The following is a 23,622-nucleotide window of genomic DNA, read 5'->3' as shown; positions in this document are numbered from 1 at the left end:
GAATATTGAAGGAGAATTGAGTAATTATGATTTGATTGATTGGTCGAAATTATTACAGATTCGGTTAAGAGGCATATATATGCTAGATGCATTACCCAAAAAAATTCTAAAAAACGAGAATGCCATTGTGAATTTAGCAAGGGAAAGCGAGGATGGGACACATTGGGTAGCATATAAGAAAATTGGTTCTAATGTTTGGTATTTTGATCCAATTGGAAATTTACAACCTCCATACGAATTGGACAAATATTGGAAAAAAGAAAATGGAGTAAATATATTTTATAATGTAGAGCATATGCAACCATTAAATAGCGATTTTTGTGGTCATCTTACATTATTGTTTCTTGCAAATCAGTTGTAATTAAGTGTTTGTGGTGAACACACAAGATGGTGGTTATTACATTACAATCTAACACAAGTGATCTCTATGAACATTTACAAGAATTATAGAATTGGATAAAAATTGTGAATGGGAAATTGGATTGATTAATTTTTCCAGTTACAATAGTATTGCAAACATTAACAAAGGAACAAATTCCAGCTTCAAATATGGTGATAGATTAATCGAGTTGGATACTGGTGCATATGAAGTTGAGGATATTATAAAATCTTTAAAGAATAAAATTGAATATTGATGACAAGAAGAATAAACTTATTATACGTGCAAACATAAATACTATGAAGATTGAAATTCATTCTGATAAAGCCATTGATTTAACACGTTCTGATTCGATTGCTAAGATACTTGGTTTTGATAATGTTGTTTTGCAGCCAAATAAATGGCATTATTCCAAACATTTGGTTAACATAACAAGCGTTGACAGTATTCTTGTTGAGTGTAATTTAGCTTGCGGCAGTTACTCTGAGGGAAAACAAAAACATGTAATCTACCAAAGGTTCCTAGCAGTTATTTAATAAACGAAGTACCATCACCGATTATTTATGTACCTTTGAATACGCATCGAATTCAAACTATTAATGTAAAGGTAACGGACCAGAACGGATCGTTTATTGATTTCCGCGGAGATACAATTACAATTAGGTTGCACATACGTGAAAAGTAATGGGTTATCTTATTTTCAACCCACGTTCGAATAAGACCAATCAAGTCATTAGAGAAAGGAACGCGATAGCGACAACACCTAAAAACAAACGTGCTTTGTCGGCTAAAAGCGCGAGAATATTAGAAAAGTTGGGTTTTATAGTCGATTGGCGACATGTTAGGCGGGGGAGCGGCAGCAATTAGTGAAATTCTGGATGTGGAGACAGACCTTCAGTTTTACAATGTTAAAGTATATTTGAACAGTGAGTATTATCCATATGAAAATCTGCTAGGTAAGAAGGAGGTTTTATACCGGATGTTCTTGGATTTCGCGCCCTCGTATTATAATCATTCAATCAATAGCGAACTCGGAACAGAAATCGATTTTAAAACATTTTGTGAATCAACACCGCTGATTGTTGTAGATTGTTCACACCAACCAAGTCATTTGAAATCATCGACAGATGTTCGTATTGAAATGGAATTTAAAAGTGCAGTACCTGCAAATACTTCCGCGTATTGCGTTTTAATTAGCGATCGTGTGATGGAATACACACCTCTCACGAGTATGGTGAAAGAAGTTCAGTAATTTGTTGATAGAGTGCATCACTGCAGGTTATATAAGGTGTGTACTGCGACAAATGTAAGCCATTATCAGTTTCACCTTTGAACAGCCAACATGTCCTATTCTTTGTGTTCTGATATTTTGGACAAGCCACAAACTCGCTCTATTGGTATTCAGTGCGATCTTGATAGTTTCTATTATGAAGCAAGGTGCAGTACACCGAAGCCGCTGGAGGTGGAGGAGGAGGGGAGAGACGAAGGATTACCGAAGCCGCTGCAGGTGGAGGAGGACAAAGGAGGATTCGAGGAGTCCGCCGCCGCCGCCGCTGAGGGGAGAGACAAAGCCCGCAAAGAGAAAGAAGGTCAAGCGAGTGCTAAAATTGCTACGGTTGATCTTCACTGGTTTAAACAAGATTGTAATCAAATTATTGTGAAAGAACTTGCCATAATTGATCAGTTTAATAATTATATTGTGTTCCATTTCAAATCACCATTTGCAAAGACAGAATTGAGTGCAAAATTGTATAACGATGTAACATGGTTAGAACGTCACTATCATAAAATAAAATGGGAAGATGGAGATTTAGAATACAGTGAGTCATTAATACGTGATTACCTTGCAGCTTATGAGAAAATTTTCACAAAAGGAACTGAGAAAGCAAAGTTTTTAAGAAGATTGCATAGCAACGTACAATGCATACCAGAGGATTTTCCAAAACCTGATTTCAGCTTTTTCACTAGTTCATGGTGTTATGCTGCATGCAACATTCATAAAAATAAACCACATTCTCGCTGTGCGTTATTCTCTGCTCAACATTATAATTCATTGTTGTTTAAAAATATGTATCAAACAAATAATTTCTTGTGCGAAAACAATCGAATGCAAAGTATGAAAATGGCTCCGATGTACACGAATTCACAGAAAAGAAACTTTGCTCGTTATGGATTCTTCTACAACGGAAAGGATCTACAGTGTGTTTATTGCCTGCATGCATTGAGACTGCATAAAGCGCGTACATGTTGTCTATCGTCAATTGATGAAGAAAGACCACTTAATTACTCTATAATAGTTCCTGCCTACACTTAGTTTTCTTCATTCGCTCAACAACATGGATCCGAGAAAGTGGTTGGCTCCCGACAACGAATTGGAAGTGAGGTTAAAAAACTGTATTGATTGGTACGATGAGTGTGAAAGTGCAATTAGGAAATCAACTCCTGAAAATTATAGTTTGGCGAAGCAATTGAAAGACATTTTTCTAAGCACGGTGAATTTAAATGATATAAGAGACTATCTATGTTATTATTGTCCTCATAATTTATGTATAGATAAGCTAATTAGAATTGAAGATGAAGTTATGTATTGTTGTAGTGAAATGTGTAAATAAACGTTTTCTGCCTTCAAATGATTTTTCATTCCGATATCCCATTCACGTTTTTTAGTTTAGTTGCTGCTTAGAGCTAGAGCAGACAGCACGTGTGGGGTAATCTTTAGTGCACATGCGCCTATAACACGTGCATCTCATCAATTTAGAAATCTTTCCCCCTCATTCGAGTCACGTCAAACATCTGCGAGATGCAGTGTTATGGTTTTTCAAAATTCAAAAAATTATCTCGTCTCTTGATGTCAATTTCATTTAATGAATTTGATTCAATTGCGAAGAATATTAAATTTTCAACAGGATGTCAAGATGTTGATTTACCGTTAACAAAAACAGAAAATGTACACTTTTCGATTCTATCTGAGATTTTCGAACTGCTCAATATTCTAGACAGCGGTCATCTACATTATGATTGTACAAATGATTCGTCATTATCTGTTGTTAAAAATTCCGATGAACTTTGGAAATGCTTGTACGATATTGCAGATAAAAAATGTAAAAGAACGTAGAGATTTATAGCATTAGATGAGAGAGAATTTCTCAATTCAATTAGATGTAGAGAGAGTCATTGACCTCACTTTGGATTAGAGTAATATGGATTCACTTTAATCTGTCACCAAGGGAATTTTTTCCCTCTCATCTATACTGGGAGAGAATTTCTCAATTGATTCTTATCTCCTTTCCTTTCAGAAAGGGTGCGGGAAAGAGATGGCACGAGTAAAAGAAGGAGATCTCTATCTCTTGAGCCTGTCATCGTAGTATATCATTGGAGCGAAATGGATTCACTTCAATCTGTCAGTATAGCATTAGATGTAGAAATATGAATTCACTTTAATCTGACACCAAAGGAATTTCTCAAAGTGAGTCTGCCATCATAGTAGAGCGAAATGCATTCACTTCAATCTGTCAGTATAGCATTAGATGTAGAAATATGAATTCACTTTAATTTGTCAGTAGAGAATTTTTCCCTCTCAAAGAGATTTTTTCCCCACATCTTTAGGTTTCACCTCAATCTGTCAGCATAGCATTAGATGTAGAAATATGGATTCACTTTAATTTGACAGTAGAGAGAGGGAATTTTTCCTCCTAAAAGGGAAATTTTTTTTCCCTCACCTGGAGAGAGAGAGAGAGGGAGATATCTTACCCCCCTCACCTCCACTGGACAGGGGGAAGGGGAAATCTATTTTTAGAAAGAGAGAGAAAGATATATCTCCCTCTCTCTCTCTATCCCCCTCACCTCCACTGGACAGGGGGAAGGGGAAATCTATTTTTAGAAAGAGAGAGAAAGATATATCTCCCTCTCTCTCTCTATCCCCCTCACCTCCACTGGACAGGGGGAAGGGGAAATCTATTTTTAGAAAGAGAGAGAAAGATATATCTCCCTCTCTCTCTATCCCCCTCACCACCACTGGACAGGGGGAAGGGGAAATCTATTTTTAGAACACCCCCCGCCCTACAGGCGGGGGGAAGGGGAGGAGGGATGGACGAGGGGGGAGAGGGGGGAGGGGGATTTCGAGCAAAAAAGTCCGTCCAATCTCTTGAACTCCCTCTACTGTCAGTCTAATCTGAATAACAATATTTATCCATGGGGTTATGGTTTAAATATTTATTACAATCATAGAATGAAGCCGGTGATAATTGCTTTAATCCTGTAATTAGTGTAATTTACTGTAATTAGTAAATTACGATGCAGTAAATAACAGGTGTTATTATTCTGTGGGATATAAGTCAATTATGTTGCAATAGATTATTCATAGTAATTGAATAAGTTGCATTTGATTGGGAGTCATGATGCACTACAATCGTATTTATTTGGTTTCAAATATGATTCAATCTCTCCAATATTATTTTGAAGTTGAAGAAAAGACCTGAGGGCCAGTTATAAATTGAAATAAAATCTTCATTATTTCAATTCAATTAATTCCATCTTGGTTTAGAAAATTACTTGGACTGTATTAGTATTGCAGTAGTCGAAGTACTATTGTACTATTGTTCTAATTGTGATTTAGTCACGTTTTGTAGACAGATCCAAGTTTCTCACGGCCTGTGCTTGTGTGGACTTTTTCAATGGCTACTTTACTCTCCAATAAATCAATTCTATTGAGGAAATTAATAAGAGAATTTTTGTCATTATTTCATATTAGAATGAACAGTGGGAAATGGCATTTATCCTATGTTGTAGTACTGCCAGTTTAATCTGAATTTCAGTACTACGTGACTGTTGAGCGGTCGTCGCTTGCGATAAGATAAAACAATCAACTTGTTTTGTCTATAATCAGATTATTCTCGTGGGATCTTGTAATTTCATTTTATTCAAGTCGATAATTACAGATTATTCCTGTTTTTCCAGTTTATTGTAGCTTCTCTGTCTCAACACTGTCAGTCTGTTGTTAGCTTCCGACTGGATAGCATCAAGCTTCCCTGCTCTTGTTGAACAGCACCTTTGTCTCTGTGATTCGTAATTTTCAGTATAGTCTCCTGTCTCGATAACATTACCACTTCTGCTTCTTATTCAACCTCTAATTTATTTTTCTACAGTGTTTTCCTTTTATCGACTTGTGATTTTTTTTCTTCAAAAGTGTTTCCCATCATAGTCAGCGTCCCCTTTCCCTAGTGCCTTTCATTTCTCTTGCCACTTTTTCTCGGTATTCTTTTTGTTTCTTCGATTTATTCTGAGGAAGATGCCATCCTTTCATACCTCATTTACTGATGAGGTAATCCGCGAGATGGAGCGACTTTCCCTAAGTGACAAGAGGTTTATGCCATTCCAGGCTCTCCACACCCAGCATGCGGGGCGCTCCCTGGAGGGACTGTGGGAGGTGCTGAAGAACATGAGGAGAGATTCCCTCCTGGGTTTTCCTTTGGTACGGTGAGGAGGCATCGCCCTCACCGTGGTGAACAGGAAGAAGGCAGTCACTACAATCCTTGACCCGGGGCACCAGACCACACCTGAGGATTATGACACGGTCCATGCAGTCATGGTGGGATGTGCGGTGTTTCCAGCACGTCCAAGAGGGGCTGACCCAGTGGCAAGCCGAGCGGATCATTGGACAACAACTTCTTCAGCTGCTTCAACAATGGACCCCTCCAGAGGATGCCATGGTGGAGGCTGCCTCGAGCGAGTTGTTTGAGGTCTTTCCTACTTTGCGGATGGGCCACGACCAAGATGTGGTGGTCAAAATCAACCTCCCCTCATCCAAGACCCCTGTCGACTCTGTCAAAGCCGAGGTACACCTACCCTCAACTTCCGCTGCCGCAGTCTCCATGATGGAGGTACCTGAAGTTCCGACAGAGGACGAGGATGCCCTCCTGGAGGGGGGAGGAGGTGACTTCTCAATCTCTCCGGCATACAGAACTCCCGAGGAAGTCGTGCAGCCCTCACCCTCACCCTGCACCTCAACTCGACTGGCAACTCCAACTCCCCCCCACCCCATGCTGGGTTCAGGAGAGGGGCCTCATGGAGGCCTGGGGAGCAGCTTCAGCCGAACCACGCAGCATCCCTGAGATCTTGGATAGGATTCTGGCTACCGATCGTCAACCCTCCTCCGTCATCTCCTCGCCTAACTGTCATGACTCCTACTGAAGCGCTGGAGGTGATGGAACTTTCCTCCAAGGAGGAGGAAGGAGCCCCCCTCCCACTGCCTATCCGTTTGACTGCCACCGACTGCGGACGGGGCCTTGCCCTCGTGACTATCGGGGACTGGCCTACAGTGAGAAAGGTGACCCACCAATCTTTCCATGCAGGAAAACGCCCTCGCTCAGGTCGCCCGAGGATCAGGGTGCAACTTCCTGATGGATGTCGAGCTTGGGTGAAGCCGTGAGCGCCTCCACAGCAAAGGAGGGCAGTGCGAGAGCACGGCCACGCAGGGCGAAAGCCTGGCCATAGCAGTGCGCAAGCACGTTAAAGTAGGGCAATGCAAGAGCACAGCCACACAGGGGGAAAGCCTGGCCATAGCAGTGCACAAGCAAGGCGAAGTACGGCAGTGCGAGAGCACGGCCATGCAGGGTGAAAGCCCGGCAATAGCAGTGCGCAAGCACGGCGAAGTAGGGCAGTGCGGGAGCACGGCCATGCAGGGCAAAAGCCCGGCCATAGCAGTGCGCAAGCATGGCTCCTCGCAGGGCGAAAGCCCGGCATGCAGTGCTAAAGCATGGCTCCCCGCAGGGCGAAAGCCTGGCCCGCAGGGCAAAAGCCCAAAGCTCCACGATGATTAGTGAGGGAGAACGATCAGATGCAACCCAGGCTCCGGATTTGTTACACAACTCCACGATTGAGATTGAGATCGGTCATCACTCACCCAAACCAGTGCAACAAACAATCCCAGGAAATTCGGACTCACCTGATACTAACCCTATGAACTATGATGTTAAAGGAGTCAATGATAGTGACATAGAGAGTTTATTGTCGGTTTCGGTTGATGTACATTTTATATATACAAGATAATATAAAAGATAATCAATTAAATGTATTGCACTGGAATGTTCAGGGATTAGGTAATAAAATTGATTATTTGGAAACTATTGTGCATGAGAATAATTCTGAAATAATATTACTGAGCGAGCATTGGCTAAAAAAAGATGATATGACTTATGTGAATGTTGATCGATTTAAGTTAGGTTCATATTTCTGTAGGACCAATAGAATTCATGGAGGGGCTGCTATCTTCTTAAAAAATGAGCTTGAATGCAAGGAAATAGAAAAAATAAGAGATATTTCAGTGGAAATGACATGCAAAGCATGCACCATTCGAATACCGGAATTGAATATTATTGTTGTATCTGTTTATAGGCCATATAGTGTTTTAATGAGAAATTTTAGAAAATTTCTAGAGGTGCTTAATGAAATTTTGATTTATTTATTCAATTTTAATTGCAATGTTATATTAGGAGCTGATTTTAATGTAGATTTTAATGTTGAATCAGAAAGCAGAAATAAACTATGTACCTTGTTGGCAAGTTTTAATATGTCTATTACAAATAAGGAAATAACCAGACCAAATATTAATAATATTAATTCACTTGGATCATGTATAGACAACATTGCCACTGATATAGATTTCAGCCGATGGGAGACTAAAGTATTGCACACTGTTTTCTTGGATCATTATGCCTTGAGTCTGAAAGTTAAAATTGAAAATAGGTCCTGTATCAATAAACAGAAAAAAACAATACTACTAAGACAAATTAGTGCAGATAACACAAACTTATTCCTGGCATATCTAGAATCATTAAACTGGATTTCTGTCTATGAGCTCGACGATATTAGTCATAAAATTGAAAAATTTCAGAGCTTGTTTATGGGAGCGGTTAATATGGCTTATCCACTGGTGACAAGGAAGATATGCCAGAGTAGAGATTATAATAAATGGTACACACCAGAATTACAAATCTTGAAAATAAAATGTGAAAAGTTATTTTATTTGTATAAAGATAGCCTTAGTGACACTATAAAGGAGAAGTATAATAAGAGTAAAAAACAATATAAATAGCAATAAAAAAAGCCAAGCTTGAATACAACAGTAAACTCATTTCAGATAGTAAAAACAAAACTAAAGTGGCTTCGGAAATAGTTAACAGACATGTTTGTAAGAATAGTAAATCTTCAAAAATTGAATGTAATATGCCAATTGACGACAAAAATAGATTTTTTATAGATAGAGTAGACAAGCAAATAAAAACTATTTCCAAGAGCAATTTTGATTCCAGGTATTATGTCAAGGAAATATCAAAACCAGTTACAAAGGTTAGCTTCAAACATGTTAAGGTTGAAGAGGTATTTGCTACTATAAATGGAATGAAAAACAGTAACTGCTTAGATGTCTATGGCTTAAACTCCTTTATTTTGAAATTAGCTGCTACTAAGGTCTCTGAAGTACTGACACATATATTTAATAGATGTATAGACTTGGGTATATTCCCTGATGACCTCAAAAAATTCAAGATGATACCTACTCATAAGAAAGGTGACAAGTCGAAAATAGAAAACTACAGACCCATTTGTATTGTACAGATATTTTCCAAAATTTTTGAAAAGCTCCTCCACAAGCAACTAGCTGAATACTTTGAAAATAACGAATTAATATCGAAAGATCAGTACGGATTCAGAAAAAACTTGAGTACATGTGTTAAATCTAGTTCAGGATATTATAAGCTGCTTGGAACAGAAAAGAAAAGTTAATCTAAGGTCCTTCGATCTATCACTAGCATTTGATACAGTGGAGCATGTAAAACTATATGATAAACTATCATTCTATGGTCTTGACAGGGCAGCAGTGAATCTCATTGACTCCTACCTCAGCAACAGGTTACAATATGTAATTGAAAATGGTAAAGTCTCAAGTGGAGAAGTAATAAGTTTTGGGGTCCCACAGGGATCAATACTGGGGCCACTTCTATTTATTATCTATATCAATGACTTGCCAAATTTCATCAATGAATGCTGCAAAGATTTGCAGCCATACCTTTTTGCTGATGAATTAGAATTAAGAATTAGTGGCATTGATTAAAGTTTTATTGACACTACAACTGAGAGTTGTACAAAAGAAATTGAAGATTGGTGTGCTGCCAACACTTTTTGCCTAAACAAGCTTAAAACTAAAGACCTACAATTCACTTTCAACAGAAAATTAGAAAAATTCAGTTTCTTTAAATTTCTAGGGCTAACACTTGAATACAATCTCAATTGGAAAGCTCATATCCTTGATGTATGTGGCAAGCTAGCAAAGGGTATTTTTATGTTACGTAGGCTAAGAAATATTGTTAGGCATGAGGTGATAATTAATGTATATTATGCTCATATTTATAGTTATTTAGCATACGGTATTCAATTGTGGGGTAATAGCTCAATGTCACCTACACTCTTCAAGCTTCAGAAGAAAGGAGTAAGAATAATTTGTCATGCACCACCACTGGCAACTTGTAAGCCGCTCTTCTTGAACTTGAAAGTATTGACTCTTCCCTCTCTCTACATATTTACATGTTTGCTATATATGAGGAAGCACGAGCACAAATCTACTCTGAATGGCAACATTCACGATTAAAATACAAGAAGTAGGCAAGATATTAGAATTGACGCTCACCATTGGACTACGGCTCAGAAAAATTGGCGCTACATGAGTATCAAGATATTTAATAAATTGCCACTCCAGGTTAGAGCAATGGATAAGAATCATTTCAAGTCCTATATAAATAAAATACTCATTCAAAAGTGTTTCTATTCTATTGAGGATTACTTCAACTCAGATTTTGCACTAAGCAGGTAGTGTGTCGCTAGATTTTTGATATTTGTGTGTGAACTCGGTTTTAGTTGCTGTGATATTCATTTAATTCCAATGAAAGCTCCTGTACATTATTTGTGTAATTGTTTATTTGCATTATTTGTGTTGTATGTGTAATTTGTAGCCTATTATTCATGCTCTGTTGTAATTTTTCAGCTACTGACGTTGTTATAACAATGTTTTCGGCAATAAAGATTTTGATTTTTTCAAAACTTTTACATGTGCTTATGGATTGAATTGCAGTATTGTGGGCGGGTTTAGTGTGGTTATTATAATACAATTTGAATTGTTTGGATCAATAATAGTTTTATTATTCGGAATTTATCAATCTCATACAATTATCTTCTTCAATTCTAATAGCCTACTCTTCTTCATCACCTGTTTCTTTCTTCATCATAACTCTCTTTCACTTTTTTATTATTATTATAATTATTCTTCACTTCATTTTTTGTCACAATACTGTTCTTCTTCCTTCTTCACCATAAACATCTTCATATTTTTAAATTGTAATAAGGTTATACTTTTTTCTTTGGTTATGGTCTTACTTTTATAATTCTTTTAAATTATTTGTACATTTAGAATAATATTTTTAATTAATTTATATTTTGTAATTTCACATTTGTATAAATTTAATGTATATAAATGCAATAGGTTTTTCAAGACCTGGCATGTGATAAATAAATCAATCAATCTACTGGGCAGACCTGCGTTAGCGATATATTCGCTTAAAATTACTGAATTCTCAGCTGAAACTCATGAGTAAATTAGTAACATCAGATATAATGAGGTGAATGAGAAGTTTAAATCATTATTCTCTGATATTCATGGTGTAATGTCTAGGGGATCCCATCATATGAGACTGGTTGAGAGTGCTAAGCCTTATTCCATTTCATCACCTCATAGAATACCTTTATTTCTGTATGACAAGGAGCTTACGAAATGAAAAAACTGGTATTATCTCAAAAAAGGACGCAAGTATTGGCGAATACAAGTACTCTGTCTGTTCTGAACAAAGCTCAGGCTAGAGCTACCAGAGGACTGTAATTTACTATTCAAATAATCAAATACAAACAAGGGGCAAAATTTAATCTTCAATTTGAGCCAGGTTATTTGTACAGTTAAACTCTGCATTAATGAACAATAAAATAGAGCAAAAACTCACCAGATTTAATCCAATCTTGACTACTTGCCCTTTTAAGCCTTTATTAGGTGTTTTGATCAGGTTCAGGGTGGGATGAAATCTGGGAATAAGACAGGTTCAGGCTTCCGGGCTGTCTTTTCATTGATTCTGTGTTCAACTTGCAGGTCATACACTGTGGTTTGAACAAAGCTCAAACTGGAGTCTTTATAAATTCAAATCTGATTCAAATTAATTCAATTCAATACTATTTATGCTGTTATCTTCATAATTCACACACACAACACTCAAACAATTATTTACAAGAAATTTCCGATCGAAATTACATGACAAACACACAATTTTGGTCTAGCAACAAGACAACGGGCTGACAAGACAAGACAGACTAAACTAGGACGACTCACAAAAAACATCCAGAATGCCAAGCAAGCAGGACAGTTTGCGCCGGCGCAAACACAAGCCTGCTATTTGCAGAACCAGTCTGGCATTTTGGCGCTACAGTTCGAATTCTCTGGCCAGACCATACCCCCGCCTCTGAAAAATTATTTTTCAGCCAAGTTACAAAAACTGAAAAAACCACAGAAAGGAAAAAATCAAGACATGCCAAAAAGAACAAAAAACACCAACACCAAAAAACAACACAAAGAAAAAATGCAACAGGCACAACAACTATTGAGTTGGGAGTGGATATAATTTTGTTACTGGTCTTTTATAAATACCAGTTTTTAGGCAAACACTTGCCACTCGAACCTCGCCATCACTTCCCGGAAACACTTGCTCAATGACACCCAGTGGCCACTGCAATGGAGGTGTGTTTGGTTGGTCTACTACCACAACCGTTCCCACACTGATAGAAGTGGGTGATTTCAACCATTTTTTACGACTTTGAAGTTTGTGCAGGTACTCTCTTCTCCATCGGTTCCAGAACGATTGAATAAGTTGACTGATCAATTCATACCTGGTGAGACGATTCACAGGGACACTGTCCACATCCCACATAGGAAACGATTTCAACGGTGTTAGAGTCAAAAAGTGCGCTGGGGTTAAAGCCAGCGGTTCACACGGATCCTCACTCAGTACACACAGTGGGCGGGAATTCGGGACACCTTCAATCTGCACCAATACAGTGTTCAGTTCCTCATAGGTGAGAAGTTGATTGCCAATTACTCAGAACAGATGCAACTTTACAGATTTGACATTTGCCTCCCACAGACCTCCAAAATGCGGTGAACCAGGGGGAATGAATTTCCAATCAATTTTGTGTTCAGCGAGTTGACTAGTCAATGTGGTTTGAAACTCAGACGAGTTCAAAAGTTGAGATATTTTTTGCAACTGTTCCTTGGCACCTACAAAATTAGTACCACAATCGGAATACATCACATGACAGGGTCCATGATGTGACAAAAAACGACGAAACACAGCTAAAAACATGGGCGTTGATAGATCCGATACCAACTCAATATGTACCGCCTTTGTTGCCATACACACAAACAGACAAATGTAGGCTTTCAAAACACAAGGATTACGACGTCGCATCATAGTAATACGCAGAGGACCAGCGTAATCCACACCACAATTTTCAAATGGTTTGCATTTTGACACTCGACAAGCAGGCAGATCACCCATTTTTGGAATAATTGCTTTATTACTAGGTCGAACACGGAAACAACGATTATACTTAAAGACACAAATACGAATAATAGAGCGAGCAGACAGTATCCAGAGTTTCTGTCTGATCAAGGACAACAATAACGAAGGTCCAGCATGACAATTCTTCTTGTGATGATAATCAATTAACATCAATATGAAAGCGTCGGATTTTGGTAAGATCATCTGATGACAAGTCTCAAATTCAAGTCCAGCATGAGACAAACGACCGCCGACGCGAATCACACCTCTATCAATGAATGGAGACAGGCAACGTAGGCGCATAGAACAATCCTCTCCCTTCTCTAATTGCACAAGTTCAGATGAAAAATGTATCTTCTGTACCACTTTACATAGATACCTCTCAGCAACATCGAAATCTGATTCTTCTGATAGGGGTAAGATTCGTAAGAATTTGAGAACAAGAATTACAATTCTCAAAAGACGACCATAATCCGAACAATGACCAATCAATGAATATACTGCATTGCTGTTACAATCAGGAGATTTTGTGACTGTCAACACTGACGGTTTTTTTGCCTCCGGTGGATCCACTATCTCTTCCATTTCAGTTCAGACGGGCCAATCGCATTCGTCCTCTGCTATCCATGATGGACCTGAGAGCCACAACAGAAAGTTCACAAGCTCAACTGGTGATAAACCTCTAGACAAACAGTCCTCGGGATTTTCAATTCCGGCAACATGCATCCACTCCTGTATACAAGAACCCTGTATTTTTGCGATGCGATTACCAACAAAAGTTTGCCATTTCGCGGATGGAGCATTAATCCAACACAAGGTGACTGTAGAATCAGAGAGTGCGACAATACGAGACACATGACAACAACGTTCACTAATAATAGTGACTACTGAATTCATGAGTTCTGCCAACAAGAGTGCCGCACACAACTCCAAACGAGGTATTGAAACAACTTTAGATGGTGCTACCTTGGACTTTGAACACAATAATACAACCCTTGGCTCCTCGCTCTCCTTCTGCGACTTCACATAGATAACTGCACCATAACCAGACAATGATGCATCACAAAAACCAATCAAACTGATGTGAGAATCCTGAAACAAACCAACATGACGTGGAACAGCAAATTTCAACAATAGAGGCAACTCCTTTTGACAGTTCTCCCAAAGAGTGCAGATAGACTCAGGCGGCTTCTCGTCCCAATCCACTCCTAATTTCCACAGTTTCTGGACAAGACACTTGAGAAATAATGTAAACGGTGACAAGAGACCAAGTGGATCATAGATACGAGCCATCACTGACAGAATAGAACGCTTAGTAGCGACGACCTCACCACTCTTGACTGAAAACTGAAACAGATCAGTACTAGGATGCCAATTCAATCCCAAGATAGCCAAGGAGTTGTCTGCTTTGAAATCCTTGTACGAAAACGATTTCTCTTCCTCCGAGAATTTCTCCAACATTGATGGTGAATTTGAAGACCACTTTGTGAGCGAGAAACCTCCTCCCTCAAACAGCTGCTTGGACTGACGATACAGCTCCGCGGCCTCTGACTCTGTGGCGACAGATGTGACTAAGTCGTCCATGAACATGTCTCTTGGTATTCTCGCCTTGGCTGCTGGAAAACGATTTCCATCCTCCTCTACAAGCTGGTGGATGGTGCGAAGCGCCAAATATGGAGAGCTTGAAACACCAAAAACAACACAATTGAGCTGATAAATTTCGATCGGATCCTCCGGCGAAAATCTCCAAAATACATGCTGATAACGACAGCAGGAACCTCCACTAATATCTGTCGATACATTTGTTTAATGTCGGCAGTTAGTGCGATTGGGAACAAACGAAAATTAACTAACAAAACAAAAATGTCAGTCTGCAATTTGGGACCAGCATGAAGAACCTGGTTCAATGACAAACCCGATGATGTTCTGGAACCAGCATCAAATACAATTCGGATGGGCGTGGTAGTGCTGCTTGCTTTCACGATGGCGTGATGCGGTATGTAGTAACCACCTCGGTCTGTCTGATCTGCTACAAACGACATGTGACCCTGACGTAGGTAATCAATCAATATTTCATGATATGAAATACGAGTATTGCTGTCAAGCTCTAATTGTCTCTCCAAAGTCAGCAGTCTGCATTCGGTGACAGCATACGAATCTCCCAAGCTGCTGGGCGGTTCCGCAAATGACAAGGCAACAACAAAACGACCAGAATTCACACGATGTACAGACTTCCGAAAATTTACCTCACACTCCAACTCTTCCGGTTTCAGTTGACAGCTTGGTGCAGGGCACGATTCCAACTCCCAAAAACGTTCCACAAAACTATCCAACGATGGACTACTAACGAATGGACTACAGATGGCTGTAAAACAATTCGACACATTCTTTGTTGAAGTGAGAATCGGCGCTCTCCCCATCAGAATGTGACCAAAGACACTATTAACAGTCATCAATTCATGCAATTCACCTATACTAAGACTCCCACGTAGCAAGTGAGGAACCAACTCCGCACCAATGATGCCATCTATTCTACTAGGAAGGTAGAATTTGTCGTCAGCCAGTGTGGGATTTTCAAGATGATGAAGTTTGGATCTGTCAATTTCACAAGAAGGCAACTTGTCGATGATTTTATCTACCGCTGTGGCATCCATCGAAAACTTGACGGTAGGATCCAACTTCGACTGAATCGACACACAAGTACGACCTTGAACTTCACTAGTACCACCACCGAATCCACGAACAACGATTTTCATGGGATGGAATGGTAGTCTCAAACGCTGACACAATTTGGCTGTAACAAAATGACACTGACTCGCGGTGACAACCAAGAAACGAACATCACAAAGCTGATCATTACAATCTCGAACATGTGCAGTGACGGTCGACAACACAATGGTCGAATTTTTTACATCATTGGATGTAGAACAACAACTAATAGGTGATGTGCCACCTGCCTTGGGGTTCGATGAGGACGCAATACCTTCATTGGAACTTGATCTGGAAAAGTGCAATAAAGAATGATGAGATTCTTGACATTGAGCATACTGAGTTTTACTACGACAATCTCTACTCAAATGATCCACATCAAGACAATGAGAACAACAAAACTTTCCTTTAATCAAACAATAACGATCCCAAGGAGTCATTTTCAAGAAACTTGCACAATCTACTAACCGATGACCTGGTTTTGAGCACTTCAGACAATTGGGATTTTTACTAGATGCATCGTTAGATGAATCATTAGATTGAACCACAAACACCTTTGATTTATTATCCTTTTTGTGCCTCATATTAAACGATTCAGTCTGTTTCTCATCAGAAGGAAGAGTCTTAATTTGCTTTTCAATGAATTTGACATAATCGGTATAAGTTGGCATAGCCTTGTCACAGACGGCCAATTCAAAATTTCTACAAGAACTTGGATCCAGCAATCTCAAGCCATGATAGAGGAATATCGAGTCTGACAAATCAGTGAGTCGCAATCTCTTCACTGCATTGATTGAACTGCAAAACCCATCCAAAATCGCAATACAACCTGCCTTTGATTCTGATTTTATTGGACGAAATTCAAAAATTTGTCTGAAATAGGCATCGACTTGCACCCGTGGATCATTATAGTGGGTCAATAATGCCTGCCAAATTATTTGATAATTATTAGCCAATGGTGGCAAATGACGACAAATATTTGCTGCTTGTCCAGTAAGTCTACTTACAAGATATTGGACCTTCTGCTGATCATTCAAACTCTTGTTGTCATGTACCAATGCCTTAAATAGTTCATAAAACACCGACCATTGAGTCTGGTTTCCATCAAATTTTGGAAGGTCGATTTTAGGCAGTACCGACTCAGACACGACCGGCTGTGCACTAGCTGCTGTAGCTGCTGAAGATTGAGCAATAGCATCAGTCGCCTCTTTCTGTTTGAGAGTGTTAGCCGCTACTTCAATATACTGAAACAGATCTAGATGTGAGTTGTTGAATGCCACAACATGGTCTTTATTCAACTCAAGTTCCAACTCATTAACCACTAATTCTGTCTTTTCATAATCCGAAATGGTCTGAGACACACAAGGATACCAGATTGAAAATTGCTCAGCAACTTTTGGATCAGAGACATTTTTAGACAGTTCATAAATTCTTTGCAATCTGGCATACAATTGTTCCAGTTTAGTGCGATGCACCCTGATTTGTTTCTGTATTTTTTCCTCCATCTTGAACTCATACACAAAACAATTCAGCCCCGACAATACAAACAACAGACAATAAAACAAGAATGAGTTCAAAACTAGATGAAAGGAAGAATCACAACTAGTAAGTTATCAAAGTTAAACTTTGATTATCAATTCACAAGATAAGTTACTGATGAAGACAAAACTATATGATTAGATAATGTTCTTCCAACAACTCACAAACAAACGATAACTTGTTGAATTGAACAAACAAATTCATGCTGGTGATTAACCTTCACTAACATGTATAACAAAATGGACAATACAAATTCCAACAAACAAACAAATTCCTGAGAAAAAGAGCACAATGCGCCTAGTTTCAGGAAATTACAATTTTAACTGAAATAAATTTAATTTCAGACAAATACAAATTGACAAGAAACCTTGCTCTAGAACAAGGCTACAACAAACTTAAGTTGAGCATAGATCAGACCATTCTCAACATGCCAACATTGGACAAATACGAAACTGCTTAAATCCAATGTGTGTGAATTAATCAACAAATTACAAATTTAAATTCATCCCGGCTCGGCAGGATCAAGAAATGTTCTGAACAAAGCTCAGGCTAGAGCTACCAGAGGACTGTAATTTACTATTCAAATAATCAAATACAAACAAGGGGCAAAGTTTAATCTTCAATTTGAGCCAGGTTATTTGTACAGTTAAACTCTGCATTAATGAACAATAAAAAAGAGCAAAAACTCACCAGATTTAATCCAATCTTGACTACTTGCCCCTTTAAACCTTTATTAGGTGTTTTGATCAGGTTCAGGGTGGGATGAAATCTGGGAATAAGACAGGTTCAGGCTTCCGGGCTGTCTTTTCGTTGATTCTGTGTTCAACTTGCAGGTCATACTCTGTGGTTCGAACAAAGCTCAAACTGGAGTCTTTATAAATTCAAATCCGATTCAAATTAATTCAATTCAATACTATTTACACTGTTATCTTCATAATTCACACACATGACACTCAAACAATTATTCACAAGAAATTTCCGATCGAAATTACATGACAAACACACAATTTTGGTCTAGCAACAAGACAACGGGCTGACAAGACAAGACAGACTAAACTAGGACGACTCACAAAAAACATCCAGAATGCCAAGCAAGCGGGACGGTTTGCGCCGGGGCAAACACAAGCCTGCTATTCGCAGAACCAGTCTGGCATTTTGGCGCTACAGTTCGAATTCTCTGGCCAGACCACTGTCTATTGATCTCTGATACCATTGAGATCACTGGAATAACCAAGAACTTGTCCGAAAATCTCAACAAGTATTGGACGAGTATTTATCTTGCCAAACCTTCATATGTGATTTCTATACACATTCCGAGGAGGATGTATTCTCAAAGACAGCAACAACATTGGCTGTTATCCAGTGTACAAACAACATGAAATTGTGAAGGGAATCCCCTTCATGGCTACCATATCATTTACTTTCGTTGCCTGGCAACCCTTGAAAGAGAAGTTTCTTATCTTGTTTTTGTTCAGATAGTAATGATCAAGTATTGAGTAAAGAAACGTTCAATTTAAAGAGTTAAATTTTCATTTAAATTAGAGTTGTCAGTTCTTTACATAGAATAGAATATTCATTTTATTCAACAATAATACAGATTTATTACCACATTGTTAATATGTTTTTTGTAACATTAGCCACATTGGTGGCAGCAGTAAACAAAATGCCTAGAAAACAGCAGATGGAACCTATAACAGATCCGATCGTGGATTCTGGCAGTGGAAGGATGCATGAAGAAAGAAGAGAAACTCTGACAATGATGTTTGATCTATCACTATAAAGCCTAATAAAATCATTTTCGGGAGAAGCAGGTGAGCAAAATGTTGAAGAATTCACACAAAACATAAAACTAGTAGGAAAAGCTAGAAATTTGAAAGATGAAGATATGAAGCTTATTTGAAGGTTGGAAACAACTGGAGCTGCTCTAACTTGCCTAGAGGCACACCCGGAGCTATTAGAGGTGGGTACAACATATCAGGAATATGAAAGAATTTTAATAGAAATGTTTGAGAAAACTTTAGACAGAGTAATAGTTATCCACTATTAAGTATTCACTTCGCCGGCATCAGCTGTCTTGTAGAGGTTGTTGGCAACCAACACCAGCATCCTGATGTTGCTTAGATCAGCCATGTACAACTGCTTGGCATCCACAGATGAAGGCAATCAAGATCTTTTCAGTTTGGAAGGGAGGAAGATGTTAAACTACAAGTTTAAGACATTGAAAAACTCATCAAGAGCAGATTTTGAAGAGTCAAAGGTATCCAAATATTCCCAGTTGATCCTTTGTAATGCAGAGGCAAAGAGTGGGAGACTTTCAGAGTTAATTCTCCTGTATGTGGACTTGCACTTATCAGCCAATGTTGGTTCCCGTACAGTACTTCTAGCAAGTCCACAACATTCATAACTAGGGCCTGATGGTCAGCCACCACAGGCTCAAGAGCATCAACACTTTAGTGCCAGGAGCTCAGGAACTCTTTAGTTATTGACGTTTTTAAAAAATCGATAACTCGAAAACTAAGTTCGATATAAGAACATATTAATAGAAATTTTATGTTGCAAATTTAATGAAAAATCTCTATTCTTCGGCTGTTACACCTTTCGTGAGACACCCTGTGTAGTGTATAATAATATTGAAATTTTTCAACTTTAAAAATGGACAAATCCTATAAACATTGCCCGAAATAAAATCGGTTTTAGTCAAAAGTTTCAAGATCAGTAGCCTATGACTACTCATTGAAATTCGAAACTTCTAAGTAAACTGGTCTTATTGCATTTCTCAAATATGTTAATTTTAGGAAAATATTTCAAGTTATTTATTATTTCGATGACAATATACAATATTAGTTTGTATTTACATTTTCAAGTTCAATGCTTCATCATCAGGAATGCTTAGCATTACAAATTAATTACATCATCACACCCAGAAATTCTGAGTCAAATAACTTGGGACTCAATCCATCAAGTAAAAAATTGTCCAGCACTTTATTGGGGTGCAGCTTGAACACAATACAAATTGAAAAATCTGGTACAAATTAAAAAATCTGGCACACTCACACAACTTTCCTTGCTCATATTTGAAACTACGATCAGACTTCTGTATATGTGTATATATAATTGTTTTCAGAGTACTTTTTCCTTTGTGTAAACTGTGAAATTTGATTATTTTTTTAGACGTCATTTTTTTAAAGTCGTCGAAACAGCTGTTCTACAGATGAAATAACTTGACTATGTGTTCTTTTTATGAACTGCACTACCTACCTACCTCATGCACGAGAAGGAGGTTACTAAGTTTATTTCTCAAGGATGGGGTGGACCCCCCATTAGTTTCCCAGAGAGAAGACTCATGCCAGTTGATAGAGCTGATAAATAACTATACAGGGTATGAATTTGAAAAAATCGGTCAAGTTATTTTTGAGAAAATCGTGAAAAACATGGTTTTTTAGTAATTATCCGCCATTTTTCTCAAGAATATTACGGAGCTCCAGCAATTTTCCCAGAAATGAGACTCCTGTCAGTTGATAGGGCTTATAAATAGCTATCCATGGTATAAATTTAAAGAAAATCGTTAGAGCCGTTTTCGAGAAAACCGTGAAAAACATGGTTTTTTAGTAATTATCCGCCATTTTGAATTCAATTTTATTGAATTTCTTATTGTCGGATCCTCATGGTATAAGGACCTTAAGTTTAAAATTTCAAGTCAATCGGTTGATTAGGAATGGAGTTATCGTGTTCACAGACATACACACATACACACACGCAGACCAACACCCAAAAATCATGTTTTTGGACTCAGGGGACCTTGAAACGTATAGAAAACTTGAAATTAGGGTACCTTAATTTTTTTTGGAAAGCAATACTTTCCTTACCTATGGTAATAGGGCAAGGAAAGTAAAAATCTGGTGTGGTAAGTTACACTCACACAACTTTCCTTGCTCATTGATCGATCTATAAGCCTCATTAATGAGGATAATTTAGGGGAATAACATTATGCCGATTGGCGGCTAAATACTTGAAACTACGATTATACTATTGTTATTGTATTCAGAGTACATTTTCCTTTGTTTGAATTATGAAATTTGAGGATTTTTTAAAAGTTGTCAAAACAGCTGTTCTACAAATAAAATATCGACATATTATGTTCTTTTGAATAAACTGCTCTACCTACCTACCTCACGCACGAGAAGGAGGTTACAAAGAAAAATTCTCAAGGATGGGGTGGACCACCTGTAAATTTCTTATGAAGGAGACTCATACCAATAAATAGAGCTGATATATAACTATGCAGGGTATGAATTTGAAAAAAATCGGTCGTCATTTTTGAGAAAATCGTGATAGAAATTAAACAAAATTCATTCTTCTCAGGAATATTACGGAGCTCCTGCAATTTTCCCAGAAATGAGACTCATGTCAGTTGATAGGGCTTATAAATAGGTATCTAGGGTATAAATTTGAAGTAAATCGTTAGAGCCGTTTTCGAGAAAACCGTGAAAAACATGGTTTTTTAGCCATTATCCGCCATTTTGAATTGAATTTCTTATTGTCGGATCCTCATGGTATAAGGACCTTAAGTTTAAAATTTCAAGTCAATCTGTTTATTAGGAATGGAGTTATCGTGTTCACAGACCAACACCCAAAAATCATGTTTTTGGACTCAGGGGACCTTGAAACGTATAGAAAACATGAAATTAGGGTACCTTAAATTTTTTTGGAAAGCAATACTTTCCTTACCTATGGTAATAGGGCAAGGAAAGTAAAAAGTAAATAGGCCTACTTACTTGAGTCGTGTTGGAACATGTGTATGATGGATCGAATAAAATGCATAGTTTCGAAGTTTACAAGTTTCATGAATGCGTAGTAGATCAGAGAAGTTCCTGATGAGGGTTATTGGTAACTTTGGTTTTTTGAACATTTTAAATATAATAATCTAACGGATCAGAGTCAAGAAATAATTAATAAACTATCAGAAATACTATGAGGCTAGCAGTAAGATCCTGCAAACATAGTCAAGTCCAACATGAAAACTACTACTGTAAGCAAACTCGTCGAAGGAAACCCAAGCTGAAAGTGCGCAATAGCAAATATCTGACAACTGCATCCAGAATCGCACATGAAAATTTCAATTAATTGAACAAAGGAGTAGTAGATGAGCTACATGTAAATATTAATATATGTTTTCACGTTTTCAGTAGGATATATTGTACGGTATATGTGCAATGTGCTTTCAGTCACGTCATTTCAAGGTTAGGAGTATATTTAGGTTATAAAACATCGCCTACTAGATCTAAGCCTACTAGAATCTCAGGAACAGCTGATCACCTGATGGTTCTAGCCTTGTAGTTACGTAAGCAACGGTTACAGCAGGTTCTCTTTGTCACTGATACAGAGGGGTCGCATGAATTGGGAATATCTGGAACTCAAAATATCTTGTCAGCTGGTGGAATTGGAAGTATGTGGAATTGGAAATATATCAAATTCACAATATCGATCGTTATTAGCGAGACTGGCTAGATGTGGGATGAAACAAATTTATCGCAAAACAAATGAATAGTTAACCTAAAATAAATTCATCAACACATCAACAATCATCAGTCTTGTTTGTTGAAACAGATAACAGAGTTTTGAAAACTTGCATAATATGTACATGACCATTATTTTATAAACCAATATAATTTTAATTCGTGTTTTCACGGTTGGTTATGGTATTAGCTATAAAATGAAGTAGCAATAATGTAGCCCACCTAATAAAAAAATCTTTATTATAACAAGAAAGAAACTGACTCTCATGTTCGTAAATATGATATTACTCCCATTTATTTTTTGGTGCAATTGCAAATCATATGAATATAATTTAAAAAGAACGACAGACCAGGTCCAAAAGTATTCTATTCCCAAATTTTGATAATGAAAAACAAGTCCAAAAAGATCAGCCAAGTTGTTTCTACTGTTTAAAGTTCAAGTCCAATATTTCCGTCCAAAATTGATATATAATGAGCTATGAATTACCCTAAGTGGGCTAATTAGTCCATATTATTCCAGAAAATAAGTCAGACTTGAACCATTTCTCAATAACAAACACATTACCAGCACTCCCACTTTGGCACTGATATTTTGAGTTCCAGATATTTCCAATTCCGCCATCTGACAAACAAATAATTTGAGTTCCAGATACTCCCAATTCCGCCTAGCAACATATTTCGAGTACCGGATATTTTCAATTCCACTGTCTGACAAATATTCGGAGTTCCACCCAGCAACAGTTTTCAAGCATAGGACATTTAACATTGATATTTTGAGTTCCAGATATTTCCAATTCCGCGGCCCCATACAAGAGTAACGGTCACAGTTATC

At 38.0% G+C, this 23,622-nt stretch overlaps 1 protein-coding gene across 2 annotated transcripts in view; it reads right to left on the bottom strand.

Annotated features, from left to right (window-relative positions):
* LOC111062732 (sulfide:quinone oxidoreductase, mitochondrial) overlaps positions 1–22,577 on the bottom strand; it is an 86,754-nt gene extending 64,177 nt beyond the window's left edge. The window contains exon 1 of one of the 2 annotated variants that reach the window (XM_039441618.1): positions 22,050–22,577. In XM_039441618.1, the coding sequence (XP_039297552.1) occupies positions 22,050–22,183 (134 nt within the window). In that variant the 5' untranslated portion in view covers positions 22,184–22,577. The remainder of the gene's footprint in view (positions 1–22,049) is intronic. The other variant, XM_039441619.1, reaches the window with a different exon arrangement.
* Positions 22,578–23,622: the final 1,045 nt, after the last annotated feature.

This window comes from Nilaparvata lugens, chromosome X (genome assembly GCF_014356525.2).
Source record: "Nilaparvata lugens isolate BPH chromosome X, ASM1435652v1, whole genome shotgun sequence".
NCBI classification, from domain to species: domain Eukaryota; kingdom Metazoa; phylum Arthropoda; class Insecta; order Hemiptera; family Delphacidae; genus Nilaparvata; species Nilaparvata lugens.
Note: the sequence above shows the minus strand (reverse complement) of the source record. Positions and strands in the feature narration are given on the sequence as shown.